This window comes from Drosophila suzukii, unplaced genomic scaffold (genome assembly GCF_043229965.1).
Source record: "Drosophila suzukii unplaced genomic scaffold, CBGP_Dsuzu_IsoJpt1.0 scf_13, whole genome shotgun sequence".
NCBI lineage: Eukaryota > Metazoa > Arthropoda > Insecta > Diptera > Drosophilidae > Drosophila > Drosophila suzukii.
Window position 1 is genome coordinate 1,440,847 of NW_027255900.1, and position 21,670 is coordinate 1,462,516.

At 46.6% G+C, this 21,670-nt stretch overlaps 1 protein-coding gene across 3 annotated transcripts; it reads left to right on the forward strand.

The window, feature by feature from the left end:
- Positions 1 to 14,852: 14,852 nt before the first annotated feature.
- Positions 14,853 to 20,777, forward strand: LOC139354673 (uncharacterized). 3 transcript variants are annotated; one of them, XM_070998916.1, is made up of 2 exons: positions 14,853 to 15,019; positions 19,814 to 20,775. In XM_070998916.1, exon 2 carries the CDS (start codon positions 19,899 to 19,901, stop codon positions 20,544 to 20,546), a length of 648 nt encoding a protein of 215 aa, XP_070855017.1. In that variant the 5' UTR covers positions 14,853 to 15,019; positions 19,814 to 19,898; the 3' UTR covers positions 20,547 to 20,775. The 3 variants fall into 3 exon arrangements, with proteins under 3 accessions (XP_070855017.1, XP_070855016.1, XP_070855018.1); XM_070998915.1 differs by having other exon boundaries at positions 14,861 to 15,033; positions 19,814 to 20,777; XM_070998917.1 differs by having other exon boundaries at positions 14,863 to 15,019; positions 19,811 to 20,776.
- The last annotated feature ends 893 nt before the right edge of the window (positions 20,778 to 21,670 follow it).

Sequence of the window (21,670 nt, forward strand, 5' to 3'; positions counted from 1 at the left end):
GCTTTGTTCGAGAGTCTCCAGGGGGTATCGCATGTCGCCGAACACCGTATCGTCATGCGCGACGATAAACCATTGAAGCAACGGTATTATCCCAGGAACCCCGCGATGCAACATGTCATCGATACCCAAGTAGACGAGCTGCTCCGCTCCGGAGCCATCGAGCCTTCCAGGAGCCCACACAGCGCACCAATCGTTTTGGTGAAGAAAAAGGCTGGCGATTGGCGCATGTGCGTTGACTACCGACAGTTGAACGCACACTCGGTGCCCGAGGCCTATCCGGTCCCGAGGATCAATCACATCCTGGAGAAGTTGCGTCGCGCACGGTACATCTCTACGTTGGATCTGAAAAACGGCTATTGGCAAATACCCATGGCCAGGGGTAGTCGCCAATACACAGCCTTCACCGTTCCAGGTCGGGGACTATACCAATGGAAGGTCATGCCCTTTGGGCTGCACTCCGCCAGTGCCACGTTCAAACGTGCTCTGGATAGCGTAATCGGGGGGGAGCCCCAGGGGTGACGGGCGGAAACCGCGAGGGATCTCGACTTCGACGGTCGCCGAATCCCTTCCGGAGCTCGGAGAGTACTACACAGGCAGGTCACGTGACCCACCGTATGTTCGAGCAAGGAACCTCCCGAGTAGACGTGCAGCGGGCCTGCGGCCGCTGCGGTGAGAACGGACATTTCCGTCGAGACTGTTCCAACCCACGCCGCGACTTCTGTAGGGATTGTGGTCGAGTAGGAGTTCTAACCATAGAGTGCTGCCGTCGGGATGCCTCGGGAAACGGAGGACGTCTCCGCCGGAATCTGGGTGCGGCGGAGATGAACGAAGCATCGGCTCGACCCCAGCAAACCCCCCGTTAAGGGTACACGGTGGGCTCATCACGGCAGCGATAGAAGTCGGAGGCAGATGGGTGGACGCCACCGTTGATACTGGGGCATCGAGGAGTTTCGCCAGCGAAAGTTTTACAAACCTGGTCGCCCGCGCCGGCGAGGTTCGGGATGTGGTCAATAGGGGTAGTCGCCAATACACAGCCTTCACCGTTCCGGGTCGGGGACTATACCAATGGAAGGTCATGCCCCTTGGACTGCACTCCGCCAGTGCCACGTTCCAACGTGCTCTGGATAGCGTAATCGGGGCGGAGATGGAGCCGGTCGCCTTCGCTTATTTAGACGACATTATTGTCACTAGCGCTACGGAGGAACAGCACTTCGTTAACCTCGCCTTCCGCAGATTGCGGGCGGCAAATTTGAGTATAAATCCAAAGAAGTGTACTTTCTTCAAGCAAAAACTGGTTTACCTCGGTCATGTGATCAGCGGTGAAGGGATTCAGACTGACCCCGAGAAGGTGTCCGCGATTAATGGGTTGAAGACCCCCACCAACCTGAAGGAACTCCGCCAATGGATCGGGATGGCCTCATGGTATCGGAGGTTCGTCCCTAGCTTCGCGACCATCGTACAACCAATGACCGCCCTACTGAAGAAAGGTCAGAAGTGGACCTGGGGACCAGAACAGCAAACCGCCTTGAAAGAGATTAGAAGATGCCTGACTACCGCCCCCGTGTTGGGTTGTCCGGATTTCGACCAGAAGTTTGTTTTACAGACTGACGCGAGTGACGTCGGTTTGGGAGCGGTGCTATCTCTGGACATCGAGGGTCAAGAGAAGGTCATCGCATACGCTAGCCGCCGACTAACTCCTGCGGAACATAACTATACGACGACAGAGAAAGAGTGCCTGGCCGTCATCTGGGTCATCAGGAAGATGCGGTGTTACTTGGAGGGCTACCGATTCGAAGTCATTACCGACCACTTGGCTCTCAAATGGTTAAATTCTATCGAGAGTCCTTCCGGCCGAATAGCGCGCTGGGCTTTAGAACTGCAACAGTTCCAATTCGACGTGCGCTACCGACGAGGGAAGCTGAACGTCGTGGCCGATACACTTTCGCGACAGCCCTGTGAGGTGCTTCAAGGCGCTGTCGAGATCGAGGACCACTGCGAGTGGATCGGTAAGATGAAGAACAAGGTACTCGACGAGCCTGAGAAGTTCGCGGACTATATGCTAGAGAACGACCAGCTGTACAGGAATATGGGTTACCGAGCTGACGACGAGGACTACTTCCCGTGGAAACTCTGCGTGCAAACCCCCCATAGAGCCCGCGTCTTATATGAGTGTCATGATTCCCCGACAGCAGGACACTTGGGGGTCCGAAAGACGATTAGCCGCCTGTCACAAAGATATTTCTGGCCCGGCATGTACCGCGACGCAAAACACCATGAACGACACTGCGAGTCGTGCGAGAAATTTAAGACCGTTCAGACCAAAGCAGCCGGGAAAATGCTAACCCGCGTCGTAAACGAACCCTTTGACATTCTTTGTGCCGACTTCGTGGGTCCACTCGAAACAGGGGAACTCTATGATCCCACTCCGGAAAGCCAACGCCGCTGTAGTACAGAAAGCGTTTCGGGAACGTATACTCGGGCGAGTGGGCGTCCCCCGGAAGTTCGTGTGCGACAATGGAACCCAGTTCACAAGTCGGGCTCTAAAAGACTACTTTACTAAACGGCTCCGTATTGTCCGCAGGAGAATCCCACCGAGAGGACCAATCGTACAGTGAAGACGCTGATATCTCAGCTGTCGGAAGACGACCAAAGTTCTTGGGATAGTATGTTGCCGGAGATTTCTCTCGCTATCAATAGTAGCATATCGGATTCGACGGGATATACTCCCGCATTTCTCACTCAGGGACGGGAGTTACGCCTGCCTGCGATGTTGTACGACGAACCTACCCCTGGGTCGGGGGTCTTACATACAGGTCCTGAAGACAAGGCGACGCGTCTCAAAGGAATCTTCGACATCGTGCGATCGAATCTACAACGAGCATCTCTAGAGCAGGCGAGGCACTATAACCTTCGAAGGCGCGAATGGAGACCAACGCTAGGGCGTCAAGTGTAACTGCGACAACATCCCTTATCGAAGGCTGCTGAGGGATTCGCCGCCAAACTCGCTCCCAAATACGACGGTCCCTATACCGTCGCGAAGTTTACGTCTCCAAACTTGGTTCGCCTGCGGCGCCCGGGAGACCGACGGCGACGGATCGCCAATATATCACAGCTTAAACCCTACTATGCGGTAGACACCCACGACACGATCGACGACGGCATCACCGGGGCGAGTAACCCGGCACGGTAAGCGCACAGATCCGCGGAATAGCTTTAAGATCAATGCTTGTAATAGGTTAAGATTGACGGGTCCTATGTTAGCTACACCGTTAGGTAGGGAGTTCAGAAGGTAGGGTTATACCAATAAGTCTAGACTTATATTCCAGATGGACGAGGTAATCGTGTGGTATCCGACGACTCCGGCGACACCGAGCCCTTCCACCCGGGGAGCAAACTACGGGGACGGCCGTGAAAAAGAAGAGGAGGAGGAGTCCCCCACCTCCGAAGGTGAAGCCGAGGGCGGCTCAATGGGAATGGACGGCGACGATTCCCAGGATCCCGGCGACCCTCACTTTGCTGGACTTCGCGGAGGTCTGTGGAGTCCCCGACCCGGGGAGTCGCGTCGAGGCTACCAGCCGACGTCGCCCCAACCGGCCTCGTACCGCCTTGACGACGACGAGGACAGCGCCAGCGACCACGATGCTGACCGATTCAGTCGACCCCCACGCTCCGGCTACAGCTCACCGTACGGTCATCCCCAAGGACGACGGCCCGGGGAGCCGTACTACGCCGAGTCGCGACAATCCGAATCGGAGGAGGACTGCCCGTGGGCAAGGCGCGATCCCCGGGCCGGCCATCCGAGGTATTCACGGCCCGGACAACCACAGTTTCCGGACGTAGAACACTTCTACCACCATTCGACCGAGGATCAGGTGTGCAGATACGCCGGACACGTGTCGCTCATGCGCATCGACGTCCAGGGCCATATGCTGATGAACCTCCCTCCCCACCCCCATGCCCGGCACTTGAAGCCGGCGAAGGAGGTAACTTCGTGGCCGATCGTTCGCCGTACGACGTAGCAGCCCAACTAGAGGGGGAAGCTGCTAAGGGATCCGAAGGCTTAACAACTCCTCCCCGACGAGTTTCGACGACCCCAGCTACGCTCTCTCAAGGGGTCCAGACGTCCCCAATAAGAGAGGACCATCCGCAGGAGGTGTCCGACCAGGGAACCCAAACCTCGCCTCCCAACCGGCAGGACCTACGTCGCTTGACTCAGACGCCCGAGACGCAGGTGCCTTACGACGAGGGGCCTATCAGTTCGAGACGCGACGTCGAAGTCTTAACACCGATCGTTCCGTGTTCCGAGTATCTGGCCGGCTTCGAGTTGGTCACGGACACCGAGGACGATGATGAAGAAAGGCCCCTGTTTCGCCGTTCCTTTGTGGCGTCGCCTCAGCAGGACCAGACGGCCGAGACCATACCTTCCAGAGCCTACGTCGAACCTTCTTGCCCGGAGAGCGGGAGGAACCTTTGGTCTACGACACGAGAGGATGGGAACCCCCAGCGAGCCCCCAGTTGCGCCCACCCTGGCGAACCACTTACTGAATGGGAGAATCAGGTGCTCGAGCAAGTCCTCACGGATCTGTCGGGAGTTAGGTTCCCCGAGCCTACCATTGACACGGTTCTCAGACGCGCGCAACCGGTGACCGAAGCGAGCGCGTCACCCACTTCCACGGCGGAGGTAGATCGGTCGGCATACACGGAGGACGACCTATGCCCACTACCAGAAGGTTGGATCGGGGGCAACAATTTACGCTTCCTACCCCGACGCGTCATAAACCAGATAGAGTCGAAGGTGGCTACCCGTATCGGTCGCGGACGTCGAGTGCGAATAGCCGTCGGAGCGGGCGCCTATAAGTTCATCGTCACCATCAAGGACGACGGGCGCCTCTACATTGCGCCGCGGGAAGAAAGGGGGGGTGTGACGAACCCGCCTAGAAGGCGCGTGCGCCACAATAAGAACTACTTTCGTTATTATAGCTTTAAGAGAAATACAGTGAATTATAATAAATGTTAAGTTTAATTAAGAATAAATAAGTCATAGCTAAGTTCAGAACCCTGGGCGGCAACGCCAACCGATAGTTCATCAAGAAATGTTGAATACTAGAAAAGCGAAGGAGCTAAAATACCAGAAGTAGGAAAATACTAGAAATCCCGAATAAAGGAAAAGGCCGGAAAATGAGGGAGGGTCACGCGGCGATCGTGGCGGCTCTCTTCTCTCGGGATCGCGGAACGAATGTGGAGCTCCTTCCCGTCCGCTCCAGTAGTTTTCGTGCCTCCCCTGTAGTTTTGGGATTCGTGCGAGTTACGTATAAACAAAATTTGCGTGGACACCCTTCCCGCCGTATCCGCAATCCTAGCTTTCCCACCACCTCCGTAGTATTTGGGATTTGCGCGTGGACACCCTTCTCGCCTTATCCACAAGCCTAGTCCTCCTGTCGTCTCCGTAGTTGTGGGATTCGCGCGTGGATACATTTCCCGCCGTATCCGCAATCCTAGTTTTCCCGCCTCCCCCGTAGTTTTGGGATTCGTGCGTGGACACCCTTCCCGCTGTATCCGCAATCCTAGCATTCCCACCACCTCCGTAGTATTTGGGATTTGCGCGTAGACACGCTTCCCGCCTTATCCACAAGCCTAGTCTTCCTTTCGTCTCCGTAGTTGTGGGATTCGCGCGTGGACACCCTTCCCGCCGTATCCGCAATCCTAGTTTTCCTGTCTCCCCCGTAGTTTTTGGGATTCGTGCGGGGACACCCTTCCCGCCGTATCCGCAATCCTAGCTTTCCCATTACCTCCGTAGTATTTGGGATTCGCGCGGGGACACCCTTCCCGCCTTATCCGCAAGCCTAGTCTTCCTGTCTCCTCCGTAGTTGTGGGGTACGTGCGTGGACACCCTTCCCGCCGTATCCACAAGCCTAGTGTTCCCGTCTCCTCCATAGTTTTGGGATTCGTGCGTGGACACCCTTCCCGCCGTATCCATAATCCCGCCGCCTCCGTAGTTTTGGGATTTGCGCGCGGACGCCCTTCCCGCCTTATCCACTATCCTAGCTCCTTCGCCATCCTGGGGCTCGCGTGCGGCTCCGCCCCTCGTGCAGACTTACGCCCGCAAAGTAATCCCCCGGCTTGGCCTCGTCCGAAGGTCCAGCCCGGTGGACTTTTCGCCTCCGACGCGGAACCCAAGACTTACGCCCGCAAAGTAACCTCCCGGCTTGGCCTCGCCCGAAGATCCAGCCCGGTGGATTTTTCGCCTCCGACGCGAAACCCAAGACTTACGCCCGCAAAGTAACCTCCCGGCTTGGCCTCGCCCGAAGGTCCAGCCCGGTGGATTTGTCACCTCCGACGCGAAACCCAAGACTTACTCCCGCCAAGTAATCTCCCGGCTCGGCCTCGCCCGAAGGTCCAGCCCGGTGGATTTTTCGCCTCTGACGCGAAGTGCTAGACTCCGGCCAGCCCGTTAGGTCGCAGCCCAGGAATCGGACTCTGCATAACCAACGTCATCTGCTTTTCTTCGACGTAAATAAGGACCTCTGGAGAAGACTCCCCTCAAAGTTACCCGTTCCCCCTGTGGAGTGGAACCCTCTAGTCCGGCGTTTCGGTGATTTACAAATTTTCTTGTAAAGGACTCTGGATCCCACTGAGATCTGTATCCCGGCCGAGAAAGCATCCTTACAATACGAAACCATAGATTTTATTTTGGACTGTCATGAAATCGTCAATATCTGGTGTTCCTTCTGTTCATTTTCAAATGGTACCTATTTCTTTAATACCTCTTTTCGATCTATTTGTAAAATAAGTAATTTGATAATTTTTAGTTCGCGGGATATTTCGCGTTTCCGACCCCATAAAGTATATATATTCCTGATCAGGATCACTAGCCGAGTCGATCTAGCCATGTCCGTCTGTCCGTCTGTCTGTCCGGATGAACGCTGAGATCTCGGAAACTATGAGAGCTAGGCTATTGAGATTTGGCGTACAGATTCCTGAGCTTCTTACGCAGCGCAAGTTTGTTTCAGTAGACTGCCACGCCCACTCTAACGCCCACAAACCGCCCAAAACTGTAACTCCTACAGTTTTCACGCTAGATATAAAATTTTAACTGAAATGTATTGTTCTCATCAATACCTATCGATTGACCTAAAAAAAAGTTTGCCACGCCCACTTAAACGCCCACAAACCGCGAAAACCTGTGACACCCACAATTTGCATGCTAGATAAAATATTTTACCTGAAATGTATTGGTGTCGTCAATACCTATCGATTGATCCAAAAATAAATTTTCCACGCCCACTCTAACGCCCTTAACGCTTAAAGCTGTCTACCGCCGGTAGGTGGCGCATTTTAATCTCGCTTTGCTGCTTGCATATCTCCAATTCCCTTTGAGTAACGGGTATCTGATAGTCGAGGTACTCGACTATAGCGTTCTTCCTTGTTATATCTAGAATTAAGCTTGTTTATTTCCCTGTGTGTCTTTTTTTGTAGATTACCACTCCTACATGACAATTCTTATCTTATCTATCTGTATTTTGAAAATGTAACATTTTGTCTAGAGCTTGTTGCAATAATTAGGGAGTTTGATCATGTTTGATTTTATTAAATGTGGGTGAGTGAATTGTGAAATTATATTTTTGTGCTGCTCTAATTATAATTTCGGAATAATCAATTAAATTAGGCTCGTCTTTAATGCAGCGAGGAATTTTTGTTAAAGTAGAGTGTGCTCTATATATTTGTTTGTTGGATGTACTATGTCGAGGATCCGCAAAAAATAAAGATATCCCGTTTATTTGTACAAAAGATATAAGTTGGGATGAAGACAAATTGGCATCGTTATCTATCATCAATATTTTAGCTAGTGAGAAATGTTTAAACTTTTTGAAACTCTGTTTATTTAGTTTATTTGGAATTTCATTTACGATTATGTGTTCTTAACATTAGTCTATACAAGTGATGAATATAACATTTTGGGCATAATATATGTCTTTCCGGGATAAGTGCCTACCGACAGGCACCCTACTGGGTGTCTGTTGTATTTGTTTTGATTGCAGACAGTGCAATTTTTAATAAACTCCTTACGTTTCTTGTATAAATTAGGCCAATAATATGGTCGACTTATTTGTTTAAAGTTTTCATCAAGCCTTTTATGAGCCATACAACGCGTTTCTGTGATTAGAAACGTTATGTCCTCTCTTTTTTTTTGATTAATCAATAGGTATTGACGAGACCAATACAATTCAGTTAAAATTGTTTATCTATCATGAAAATTGTGGGCGCCACAGGCTTGGGCGGCTCTTGGGCGTTAGAGTGGGCTTGGCATACTCGCGTGACAAACTTGCGCTGCGTACAAGGTTACGGAATTTAAATCTGAGATCCCATTTCTCTATCTTTGATAGTTTCCGAAATATCCGCGTTCATACTTACGATTTTTTTAAGTTTGTGGGCGGTTTGTGGGTTTTAAAGTGGGCGTGGCACATTGCTGAAAAAAAACTTGCGCTGCGCAGGAATCTCAGGAATCTGCATGCCTAATCCCAGTACTGTAGCTCCTACAGTTTCCAAGATCTCAGCGTTCATACGGACAGACGGTCAGACGGACAGACGGACATCGACTCGGCTAGAGATCCTGATCAAGAATATATATACTTTATGGGGTCGGAAACGCTTCCTCCTGCATGTTACATACTTTTTGACGAATGTAGTATACCCTTTTACTCTACGAGTAACGGGTATAATTATCTTTGAGTGGTTTTTCTATTCTATAAAAGACCTTTAGAGTACAGTGTTTGGTGGAATATATTCCCTCAAGATTCATATTAAATGTTCTATTTGGATCCTAGATAAAGCATCCGCAACAACGTTTGTTGCTCCTGGCTTATAAATTTTACTGCGTGAATTACTGTCAATGAAGGAATACCATCTGTTTATTTCGATATTTGGTTTTTTTGAGAAATTGAGAATAAAAGATCTCGATGATTTGTGTAGATGTCGATGTTGATACCCCGTATAAGTAATTCCGCAGATTTTAAAAATCCCATTCTATGGCTAAAAGTTTTTTTTTTAATCTTGGACGTTGATGCACTATGGTCAGTACGAGCCAGAGCCCTTCACCGTTTTGGGCGAGTGAACAAAAGTGCGGACAAAGAAAAAGACAATATAAGAATAGACAATTACAAGTATAGGTCAAAACACGAATAGACAAGATACATAAAGTAAAACTAATTAGTTACTAAGTTGGATACTATTATTGATTTAAGGATAGGCAGTGAGTCGGTAGTAGATATTAGGTGATAAGCATTGCAAAGTATTCTAAAAGGTTCATGCATAGCATAATTAGAGATACAGTGATTTAATACTAAAGGAATATAGTTTATAGTAAATTTATTTGGAACATTAAAATGCAGGCGACCCACATCACCATGAATAAGATTTCTAATAAACGTTATACCAAGGATAGTTCTTGTATTCCAGTTAAGTCTCCGTAAGACATATATTAAGAAGCTTTTTTGCACAGCCTCAATCCGGTCTATATGTACCCCGTATTGGGGACTCCAAACAGCAGTGCAGTACTCAAGATTTGGTCGGACTATAAACTATAAACAAGGTCTTTGTGACACAGGGATCATCGAATTCCTTCGACCACCTTTTGCTTTATTTACCATGGAAAATTTAAGAAAATTTAAAATTATAGACTCCGAGGTCGTCAGCATGCGTTATCCTATCTAACACTCTACCACTAAAAGTGTAAGTTGAATAGTGAGGGCTGACACGAAAAAAGGACATTAGTTAATACTTAGAACCTTTTAAATTTAATTCATTATCCATGCACCATTATTGAAATGCATTGAGATCAGATTATAAAGCTAAACTTTGTGCTGGGTCATTATATTGCAGGTACAACTTAACGTCATCTGTGTACATAAGTACACGTGACTTCGTTAAGACTAATGGAAGGTCATTTATAAATAATGTAAACAGGAGCGGACCAAGATGACTTCCTTGTGGTACACCGGACGTAACTCGGATTAGGGATAGAAAAGAGTTTTTAAAATTGACCCTTTGAGTCAAAAAATAAAGTTTGATTTAGGCATGTCATATGGGTAAGACTGATCTGGAGGACTTGATGTTGAATATGTGGTTAGAAAAAAACTGTACAAAAAGATCCGCTATGGCCTGATCAGTGTTTGCCGGCGAATTTTAAAATTTAAGTGATGATGGGTAACTTGAAGATTTAGGCGTTGTGTTAACAAAATTATAAAACTGTTTTGGATCCAGTGTAAACTGGGTCTTGCAACGAGCTAAATAGTTTTTATAACACTGGGCGTTAAGCACAGTAACATCAGACCAAGCACTTAAGTGTCGGGAAAAGGCGGCTTGTGGACCGGAACTGGAAACTCTTTGTAGAGTCTAGACTTAACATTTTTAAGTCGTGCCAACTGTTTGTTAAGGTTGCTTTGAAATTTTAGGATAATACGTGGAAATGCGTTTAACACAGTATAAAATATATTACCAACTTCAGTTATATTAGTACATAAATACAGATTAGACCAATCCGAGCAAGCTATAAGGCTATTTATGAGGGCAAAGCTTGCTATACGAAAGAATGCGTTTTGACATCTTTTCAGATAGTTCATGCACTTTTGTACCCATGTCAATAGTCAGCTCTAGCGTTGGGTGGTATGGGTCTTCTGGTAAAGTATTGCAGAGGTTCTAGCTATGCAAACACAATCTGGACTGGAAACAAAGCATAGATCCAGTAATCGTCCTATTAAATGTGACACCAGAATTCCGTTTAATGACTAACTCCGGAGACGACTTGATATTATTACAATGTTTGTTATGTTATAATGATTAGGGTCACTTATTAACAAACTTTCGGTTGTGGCTTATATTATAATTTCACAAAATTCTGGCAACTTGCGCCTGTAGCGAACGAGATCTTGACATCGACTGACTCTCGTTCTCGATCGTGTTATTCTAGAAATGACGTCGTTTTTAATTGCTCTTCAGCTTTTCCTACATTTGGCCCTCCTGACTGGGTGTTATTCCCGAACTCCTTCATAAACTCAGCTACAGTAGATGTTTTCAAAAAACCCTAGTTATCTCCCATTTTTTTAACATCATACCTGCCGTGTTTGTGAACTTTTGCCATCTTATAGGGGGGTAAATACTTTCCTTTCAGCTTCAAGCTAACTCTTTACTGAGTACGCCTGATCGCGACTATATCATTGACTTTATATACCTTTTCGTCCTTTCTCTTTGAATCAAAGGTTCGTCTGTTTTCTTCCTGAAGAATTTGTATGTTCTCCCTGCCCTCCTTGCGTATCTGATCACGCTCATCGCTTAGTTCTTGAAACAAAGACTGCTGAAACTGCACTTTCAGCTCTGAACTGTCAACTATATGCATGTCGACGCCTGTTAACAGCTTGAGAAGGGGTACTTTTGTGCTCTAGGCTCAATATTGTTAACCCATTGCTGAACTTTACATGTATATACCAATCGTGCCCAGGGAACGATCCTGAATGGATTAGATGATAGCCTGCCTGTCCCTCCTCTACAGGAGTAGCGTGTTGGGTACAACCAAACGTACTTCGAAAATGCATCCACTACTACAGGAATGTGATTGTATCTTTTCTTAGTTATCTCCATCGGCCCTACGTGATCTGCGATGACTGCTAAGACCTCCAGTTCGTATGAGTTAATTCTCCTCACAAGGTTGTGTTTTTCGGCTCATGTACTCGACTGAATGTAACTGACTATCCCCTGGAACCTTTTGCAGTAGGACTGCGCCGAAACCAAACTTTTACGCGTCCTTGTGTATTTCTGTAGCCAATGTCGGGTTATACAGTTTTAAAACTGGCTTACTAACTAAGGGTGCTTTTAACTGCTCGAATGAAACTTGCTACAGTCCTCTGAACTCAAGCTCCACATTTTTCTTTAAAAAGTCTGACAAAGGTTTAGATATGACTGCATACCCTTCTACGAACTTTCTAAAATATGACGTTAAGCCAAGGTATCGTTGTATAGCCTTCCGACTAGACGGTACAGGAAAGTTTGCTACAGCCTGCGGTTTTTCAGTCCTTTTTTTACGCAACCTTAAGTACTCTTTTAAGCCGGAGGAGCCGTTTTGTCCTTTCTGTGTAACGAATAAAAAATACTTTGATTTAGTGAAAATCGCCGCTCCCTGTAACTTTTCTATCACGCTGTCCATTCTTACCATGGGAAATTGTCTCTTACAATTTTCTCATTCAACTTACGATAGTCGGAGCACAGCCGTTTCTTTCCATTCTTTTTCGCCACGAGTACGATTGGTGAAGCATACTCTGAAGTACTGGGCTTCGTTATCTTTTGGTTAAGCCACTCCTGAACCTGTTCGTCTACTACCTTCTGCTCTGTATAACCTATACGTCGAGCATGCTGAAATTCTGGCAATTCGTCGGTAACCGATATTTTCATTTCGACTGGGCAATTAACATTTTTTTTGTTGTGGCAAATGAGACAAATTTACATCAATCTTGCTTTCTTTTTTTTCTAATGTTATCATGCGCAATCTCTGAAACTCTTCCAATAATTACATGCATGAACTTTGGTTGCATGCATTTGAACTTTCTTCCCTTCTTGGACCTTCGATTTAGGTCCTGCACCTAATTAACTGTCTGATCTGCGACCGAACTCGGTACCATCCTTTGTCACTTTTATGTCCACCAAATGCAAAAGAGTCCTGCCTAAAATTGGTTCAAATGCCATGTCTTCGTCGGATATGACGCGGAATTCTATACTGAGATTGATGCCATCTATTTGAACTGGGATAATGAGGATTCAAAAAGTCACAATTTGACTTTCCCCGACTCCAGTCAAACATATTTCACCTCCTATCAAACTCTGTTCTCCGAGTTTCAAGTAGATATTACGGCGCAGCAAAAAAAGATCTGCTCCAGTGTCCACTAACCCTTTAAAAATAACTTTTCCAAAATTCACTTTAACTCTAATCCTGAAGACGTAAACGTACTTGCTAGTTCTACTTGTACAAGGTTTGCTTGGGTTCTATTCCGACCTGGCACTGGGCCGCTCTATGTCCTGGCTGGTTGCAACTGATACGTTTACTGTGTCTTTTTGGGAAATCTTTCTTCATGTGAGATTCGTCTGCAAAGTTAAAACATTTACTCACCTTCTCAACAACTTTGGCTGTGTATTTCTCACCTTTGTTGAATCGACTTACTTCCTTTGACTTGCTTTGTAGATCTTCGCATCTTCTGCCTCGATCTGCACTAGGCTTTTCAACGTGACGGTTCTGACGGTTTCAACGTGACGGATTCATAACACGCTCGCTATTTTCGTACATTATTTAAATGTACGTAAGCAAAAGATTCGTCTTCTTCCTCATCAATATCTTCTTGCATTTCTACCTCATTATTTTGATAAGAATCCAAACCATAGTCAGCAAATAGTCTGTTTTGTAATTCGGGCTTTTTACCATTTCTCTTTAATCCTAATTCTGTAAATTTTTCGCGTAAATCCACCACGAGCTGTTTCAAAATCTCTTCCCTATTCATTTTCTCTTAAATATAGTTATACAGATTATGTATGCTTATAAAAGAATAACATGTACATCAAAATAAGGCTCTACTTTGGGTCACGTATTGACAAACGTTCGGTTGCGGCTTAAATAATAATTTCACAAAATTGTGGCAACTTGCGATCGTGTTATTCTAGAAACGACGACGACTCCTCGTTTCTCTTATTAATTGCTCCTCTGATTTTTCTACATAAATTTAGAACATGATCTACTTGAGACAATGAAATATCATGCAAACCGTCAAGAAAACCATGCTGCGTTGAAGGTTACAATATATTTGATGTTTCGACGGTGGACCATGTCGCCCTAGGTATATTAAAGTCACCTAAAACTTTTAACTGATCCCTATCTGATAGTTTACTTGAAATAAACTGCATATCGGACAGATGATTCTGGGAATGATACCCGGAAGGGATAGTTTTATACACAGAAATTCAATATCATTTATTTCGTTAATTGTGAGTCAACTGCATTTAAAACTCCACCTCCACGTAGGGACAGACGATCAAGCCTGGTAGTTGTGTGTTTGCTTGGAAAAGCTTCGGAGCTAGGAATTTCCGGATTTAACCAGGTTTCTGTAAACACAATTGTTTGGTCATCTCACTGTTTGTTTTGTTTTCTATGGTCGTTGCGATGCCGACTATCGAAAGCTGCGAGCAGGGGCGTAGCACAGCTGATAATCGCTAATAAATTACCCCCTACAAGTCGGCAAGCAACGATCATACAACAAAATACCAGATTAAAAAACTACTAGATTACCATAAAATACTAACTCTAGATACCAATGTAATAGGGAAGATCTAAAACGAGCGAGTTGGTAACATTGTTGAATAGAAAAAGCTCTTGAAATAAACGCACAATTTACATAGATGACGGCTAGGCAATGTTTTAAATAAAACCAGTGGATTCGCGAAGTTGCATATTTACTCCTGCTTCCTGAGCAAACATTGGCGCCCCCGGGTGGACTCACTGGTTCTTGGCCGTCTTCTAAACTTCGGATTTGCGTATTGTTATAAGTTGGCAAATCACCAAGAGTTATATAACAAGTGCACGCGGCCAATTCGCGTTACGCAACAAGTGCATCGGCATCGCACATTGGGTGCATGGTCCAAGTTGGAGACGCATTTACGCGCCCGTGCAACTTTAATTTCATCTTTCGTTGTTGGAGCGCCCGCACAGCCGGAGCGCAGTACCCACGTAGATCTCGGCGTAGAGGGAGCGCACATCGGCTGCGTCCATCTCCTCGCCACATTCTCGTCGGCACCCATAGAGAGGTGCAATAGAAAGTCGTCTTTCGTCGCTGGAGCACCCGGAGAAGGGTGAGCCCCATACATCATCGTAGAGGGAGCGCACATCGGCTGCGTCCCTAACCTCCATTTCGTCACAGGAGAGCATCAGCGGGCTTCAACCTAACCTCGTCGGAAACACCGAGAAGTACAGCGATCCGTATTGTATATGGTAAAGTGGCCTACGTAAATATATGCAAACTTTATTTCCATCACTTGCACAAACACATATCATAATTCACTTGGCTTTCAGTCACATACACACACAAAGGCCCACCCAACATATACACACACACACATTCGGTCTTGCTTAATCTGCCTGGCCCCAATCTTCGCGCGCTCTTTGGTTGTGTCGGTCTTTTCGCCTTCCTTGCTCCAATCGCGCATAGCCTGGCTGAGGATTTAGTACGGTGGGACAGTGCAGACATTCGATCGCTACCAGCAGCATTGCATTGGCATTTGCTTGTTAGAAACAATCTAAAAACGGGAAGTTGCTAGTCACAATGGGTGGAAGTCGGAAACGTTTTGGCAGAACTCCCTCAGCGGAGGACGACACAAACGAATTGCTGGAACAGCTTGAGCGGAATAAGAATCATATAATTAGAATTGAGGCCACAGTTCGTGGTCAAGTAACTCCCCCTAATGCGTGCGAAATGGAATGTCGTTTATGTATTTTAAATGGATACATCGAAAAGGCGTTCGAGTTGCAACAACAATTAGAGGCAATTAATAACGAATTAGCATGTAGAGAGGAGTTAGAAGAATTATGTGTATCCGCAAAGGCATTATTAATGTCAAATTGTAACCGGCCCGAAGGAGAAATAAATCATTCTACCTTCGCAAATAACAGTAGTTTAAACTCTTCAGCAAGTCACAGCAGAATACTACCACAAATGAAACTCCCAAAATTCGACGGCAACTATGCCGAGTTCAAAAATTTTATAGGTTTATTTAACAGCTTAGTTCACGATGACGAATCTCTATCAAATGTTGAAAAGTTTAATCATCTGTTATCCTGTTTAGAGAAGGAAGCCTTAGGAACAGTAAAGGCTTACCAGATCACAGAAGCAAATTACGCAAAGGCCCATGCGGCCTTGGTCAGGGTTTATGATAATCCGTGCCTAATATACTTTAAAAGTATTTCTCGATTGTTTGAAATCCCAACAATGCAAGCGCCATCCGCCTCGGCGTTGCGATCCCTTATCGACACTGTAACTGCTATATATGAATCTCTTCTCTCGCTCGGCAACGAGAAAACTCTCGCCAACGCAATGATAATTCACATCGTCATGTCTAGAGTAGATCCCAAAACGCGGTCGCGATGGGAAGAGCAACTTAGTTACGATTCTATTCCGTTATGGAAAGATTGCTCAGAGGCGCTTAATAAACGATACCAACACTTAGCGGCTGAGGAATCCACGACAGGCAGAAAAGCTCCCAAACAGGGACAGCTAGGGAACAAGCCCAGATATAGCAAAGCGGCATTAGCAGTTTCCCGACCTGTCGAAGAACTTAAGTCTAAATGTTGCTTCTGCAAGTCAGACAGCCATTTCATCCAGAGTTGTACATCGTACGCTAATATCTCGGTAGAAGCTCGGTTCAAGTTCGCAAAGAATGCACCACTTTGCATCAATTGTCTACGCAGAGGACATAGTGTCGCAACATGCCAGTCATCTCGTTGTCGAATTTGTACGAAGGCTCATCACACACTTCTGCATCGGTATACCTCAACCTCCCAAGTACTGTCGAGCAATCAATTGTCATCGCCTATTGACAATCAGGTAGCCCAACAGTCACTAAGTGCCTCGGTTAGTCAGCCTATGCCGCAAAAGGTAGATCACGTCTTACTTGCAACGGCCCTTGTCGAGGTTCAAAGTCAGTCAGGAGCCAAGCTGTGCGCTAGGATTTTGCTAGACTCAGGGTCACAGGTTAATTTTATAACGGAGGAATTAGTAAATAATCTGCAATTAAAACGATACCGGCATGAGGCTAAATTCTCAGGCATTGGGAATTCCGCGTGTTCAGCTAGCTTCGCAGTCCAGACGACAATTGGGTCGCGATTAAACTCCTTCGAAGCGGCAGTTGAATGCATAATTTTACCGTCAATCTCAGGGTATCGTCCAGAAGCAACCGCAATATCTTCCGATTGGATTCGTAATGATATCTCCTTAGCAGACCCTTACTTTTACAAGCCCAAACGCGTCGACATGCTGATCGGCGCTGAGTTGTTTTTCGACCTGCTTAGGGAAGGACAAATACGGTACAAGCACTCAGGTCCAACTCTACAAAATACTGTCTTTGGCTGGGTAGCGTCAGGGCCCTATAAAGAAAATCCGCCCGCACGATGTATCTCATACTCCACTCTAGTAGCTACTGAGGACAACAATTTGGATCACACGCTAAGGAAGTTCTGGGAAATTGAAAGAATACCCGATTTAACAAAGTCGCAGCTCTATACCCCTGATCAAGTGTTGAGTGAAAACTCGTTTGCTAGCACCGTCTCGCGTGACTCTACAGGAAAATTTGTAGTTAGCCTGCCTTTCAAATCGAGTCCTTCGTGTCTCGGTTCCTCGTATGAAACTGCACGACGTCGGTTTTTGTCCTTAGAACGGCGTATGAAAGGGAACCCAACAAATCATTCGTTGTATATCCAGTTTATGAAGGAATACTTAGCTCTCGGTCACATGGAGGCTACAGATAATAGGATACCCAACGAGCCTCATTATTTTATACCGCATCAGTGCGTTCTCCGACCTGAAAGCTCTTCAACTAAATTAAGAGTCGTATTCGACGCGTCATGCAAAACCACTTCCCAAATTTCATTGAATAAAATTCTCTTGGTAGGGCCAACAATTCAGCCTTGCCTGTATGCCACGCTGCTTAAATTCCGATTCCATAAATTTGCTATGTCCGCAGACATTACTAAAATGTACAGACAAGTGGTATTAGATGAGACCCATAGAAAGTTTCAGTTAATTGTATGGCGTGAGAACCCGCAAGACCCTCTACAAATTTATCGGCTTAACACCGTTACGTATGGTACGGCAAGTGCTCCTTTCCTTGCAATACGGTGTTTGAAGCAGCTTAGCGAGATCTACTCCGAATCTCTTCCCTTAGCTTCACAGGCTCTAGCCAATGATTTTTACGTCGATGACTTGTTAACAGGGGCCGATTCCATTCGTGAGTTAAGGAAATTGCGAGGGGAAATCACAGAGATTTTAGATTCCGCAGGGTTCGTCTTGGCTAAGTGGGCGTCGAATTGTACCCCCAACGAACGACAGGTCGCCGAGCCAGAAGTCCTTATTGGAGAAGACGCCGATACGAAAACTTTGGGTCTCACTTGGAGTCCAAAACAGGATACGTTCAAATTCAACGCCCAGAATCTACAGCTTGAAGACCCACCCACAAAGCGATCCATGCTTTCATATGCAGCACGGCTGTTCGATCCGTTAGGACTCATTTGCCCTATCGTTACCCTTGCAAAGATATTTATTCAAAAACTCTGGTCGCTACAAATTGGATGGGACGACGAAATACCCGCTGACGTACTGCATCATTGGAAGACGGTGTCATCTTGCTTTACAGATTTAGAAACGTTAAACATCCCTCGGCATGTCGGAACTCAGTTTGGCGGCACTTATCAAATCCACGCATTTGCGGACGCGTCAACAGATGCTTACGGTTGTTGTCTGTACGTAAGGTCAGTGACCTCAGAGGGAATAAAAGTTAGGTTGCTAACAGCCAAATCCAGGGTAGCACCGATCAATAGACTTAGTATTCCACGACTAGAACTCTGTGCGGCTCACCTCTTAGCGAAGTTATGGAGTGATGTGCAAACGCTTAATCTTTACCGCGTCGAGCAGGTTACTATGTGGTCGGATTCTGAAGTTGTTCTCTTCTGGTTGCGCACTCATCTGTCAAAACTTAAAACATTCGTCGCAAATAGGGTTTCGGCTATTCACGAACTGGCTCCAACTGCAGTCTGGCGACACGTCCCGACTAACTTCAATCCAGCGGACCTACCCTCTCGAGGGACTACGGTCAAAGATCTCGATACGACGCTATGGTTTGAAGGCCCTTCGTTTTTGTCCATGGACTCGACTCATTGGCCAGTTAATCAGCACTTGGCTGACACGCCCCTCGAAAGCCAACTCGAAATGAAACCGCCAGTAATCGCCCATACGGTTGCTGTCGTCTCAAATCATCCGCTGCTACAATTAGTTGAAAATTCTTCTTCCTATGTGAAGGTTGTGAGAATTACAACATTTATCTTTCGTTTTGTTTACGGCAGGGCCTGGAAATTGTGGAACGACCACGTCCTATCAGCCACCGAGCTTAGTTTTTCGTTCTCTTATATCCCGCAGGCTGTTCAGCGTGAATCGTTTGCAGACGAATTCAATAAATTAAAGAAAAATTTGCCATTACCCAGTTCTTACCAAAAACTTAGCCCATTTATCAGCAACGAAACTTTCGGAACCCGTACTTTAACATTGGTGCGGGTGGGCGGTCGACTAGCGCACGCGGATCTAGAACCCAGTGCCAAATTCCCAATATTAATGCCTAAAGGGAATCGTTTTGTCAAATTGTACATCGAGCACCTGCACTATGCTAATTGCCATGCAGGACCACGAGCCCTAGTCGGCCTGCTTCGGCAGACAATTTGGTTGATCAATCCACGACGCGAGTGCAGTGCTGTTGTGCGCCGATGCACGCACTGTTTCCGGTATAAGCCACGGTTAATGTCGCAAATAATGGGAAACCTGCCTCTTGACCGTGTCAGAATCAGTCGACCCTTTAGAATAAGCGGAGTCGATCTCTTCGGTCCAATCCGAGTGTCGCTAGGAGTGCGGGGCAAGGCAGCGTTAAAAATGTATGTCGCAGTATTCATATGTTTTTCAACGAAAGCGGTTCACCTAGAACTATTGAAGGATCTCACTTCTAACTCATTTATCCTCTGTCTCAGCAGATTTGTTGGGCGGCGCGGCCCGCTCGATCGACTGTACTGCGACAATGCAACCAATTTTGTTGGTTCCTCACGGCTGCTTCAGGAGATGGCCTCCGATGTCCGCAGCACACTGGGAACGTACGGCGTCCATCACCAGGTTGAGTTCGTCTTCATTCCGCCCCGGTCGCCTCATTTCGGGGGCCTATGGGAGGCCGCCGTCAAGTCCGCCAAACACCTCTTTTTGAGGGCCGTCGTAAACGCCTTGCTGAAGGAGGACGAAGTCCAGACGATCCTGGTTGAAGTGGAAGCAGTGCTTAACTCGCGTCCGCTAGTAGCTGACAGCAGCAACCCTAACGACGGAGAGGCTATTACTCCAGCCCACTTTCTGGTAGGCACCACGCTCGCTGCTTTACCCCCAGGATCGGCACCTCCTCATCCGGACGACGACCTAACTCATCTACAACGCTGGCAGCTTATATCAGCCATCAAGCGACGGTTTTGGCGAGACTGGTCCCGTGACTACATAGCTGGGCTGCAGCAAAGAGTTAAGTGGACAAAGGAATCGGCCAACCTTCTACCAGGAACCATCGTCGTCATCAAAGAGGACAATTTACCGCCCCAGAAGTGGCTGCTCGGCAGAGTCACCGAAGTAACGCACGGATCGGATGGCAAGGTGCGCGTTGCTCTAGTAAAAACCAAGCAAGGCGTATACAAACGCTCAGTACATCATCTGGCACCTCTTCCCATTAATTGAAGGCCTACAGCGCTTCAACGCGGGCGATGTTTGGTCATCTCACTGTTTGTTTTGTTTTCTATGGTCGTTGCGATGCCGACTATCGAAAGCTGCGAGCAGGGGCGTAGCACAGCTGATAATCGCTAATAAATTACCCCCTACAAGTCGGCAAGCAACGATCATACAACAAAATACCAGATTAAAAAACTACTAGATTACCATAAAATACTAACTCTAGATACCAATGTAATAGGGAAGATCTAAAACGAGCGAGTTGGTAACATTGTTGAATAGAAAAAGCTCTTGAAATAAACGCACAATTTACATAGATGACGGCTAGGCAATGTTTTAAATAAAACCAGTGGATTCGCGAAGTTGCATATTTACTCCTGCTTCCTGAGCAAACAACAATAACATTAGAAGACAAGGAAAAACTATCAGTACACAATTTGGTCAACTTGTGTATTCTGATAAAAATGCTGAATAAAAGAATTTAGGTTTTTCATGTAGATGAATTTCTCTTAAACGAACTTTGTTTTTTTTAGATTCGTACTCGTTAACAATTATGCCCACAGGCCAAAAATTGGCTGAGCACGTAGTTGCCAATGAGCACAGTGAACACCGATCTTAAATGATGATACTTCTTTAGCATAATTAAATCGGTAATCTTTTATATCATCAATCTGAACTTTGTAACGGATATAGGCCGTAATTTTCAGGGATGAAAGGTCGGGATTCAGCCTAGAAACAATTATTTGTTTCCGCTGCGGTACACAGGTGTCTGTTTTATAAAGCATTTATGGATGCACTTCCAGTTTCAGTCGGTACAAAATCTCGCGTCCTTTGCATTCGGAAACCGAATCTTTTTTAGCTTTCGAACTCAGTACCATTTGTGCGACAGCTGAGATCGACTGCTGTGCTGCAGACCCCGGACCGCCAGAGAGAGTTTTACTATCGGCTGCCGAGGGTTGTCTATGGACCGCGATCATTTTACGTTTAGGAAAATCGGGCTCAGATGGCATACGGCTAGTGAGCTGCGCCTCAAGCGCCACAAGCAGATCCGTATTTCTATGGCTGTTCCGAATAAATTCCGAAGCAGGGCTTTTTGTAAGCCGCCTTATAGAGATGCATTCATCAAAATAGTA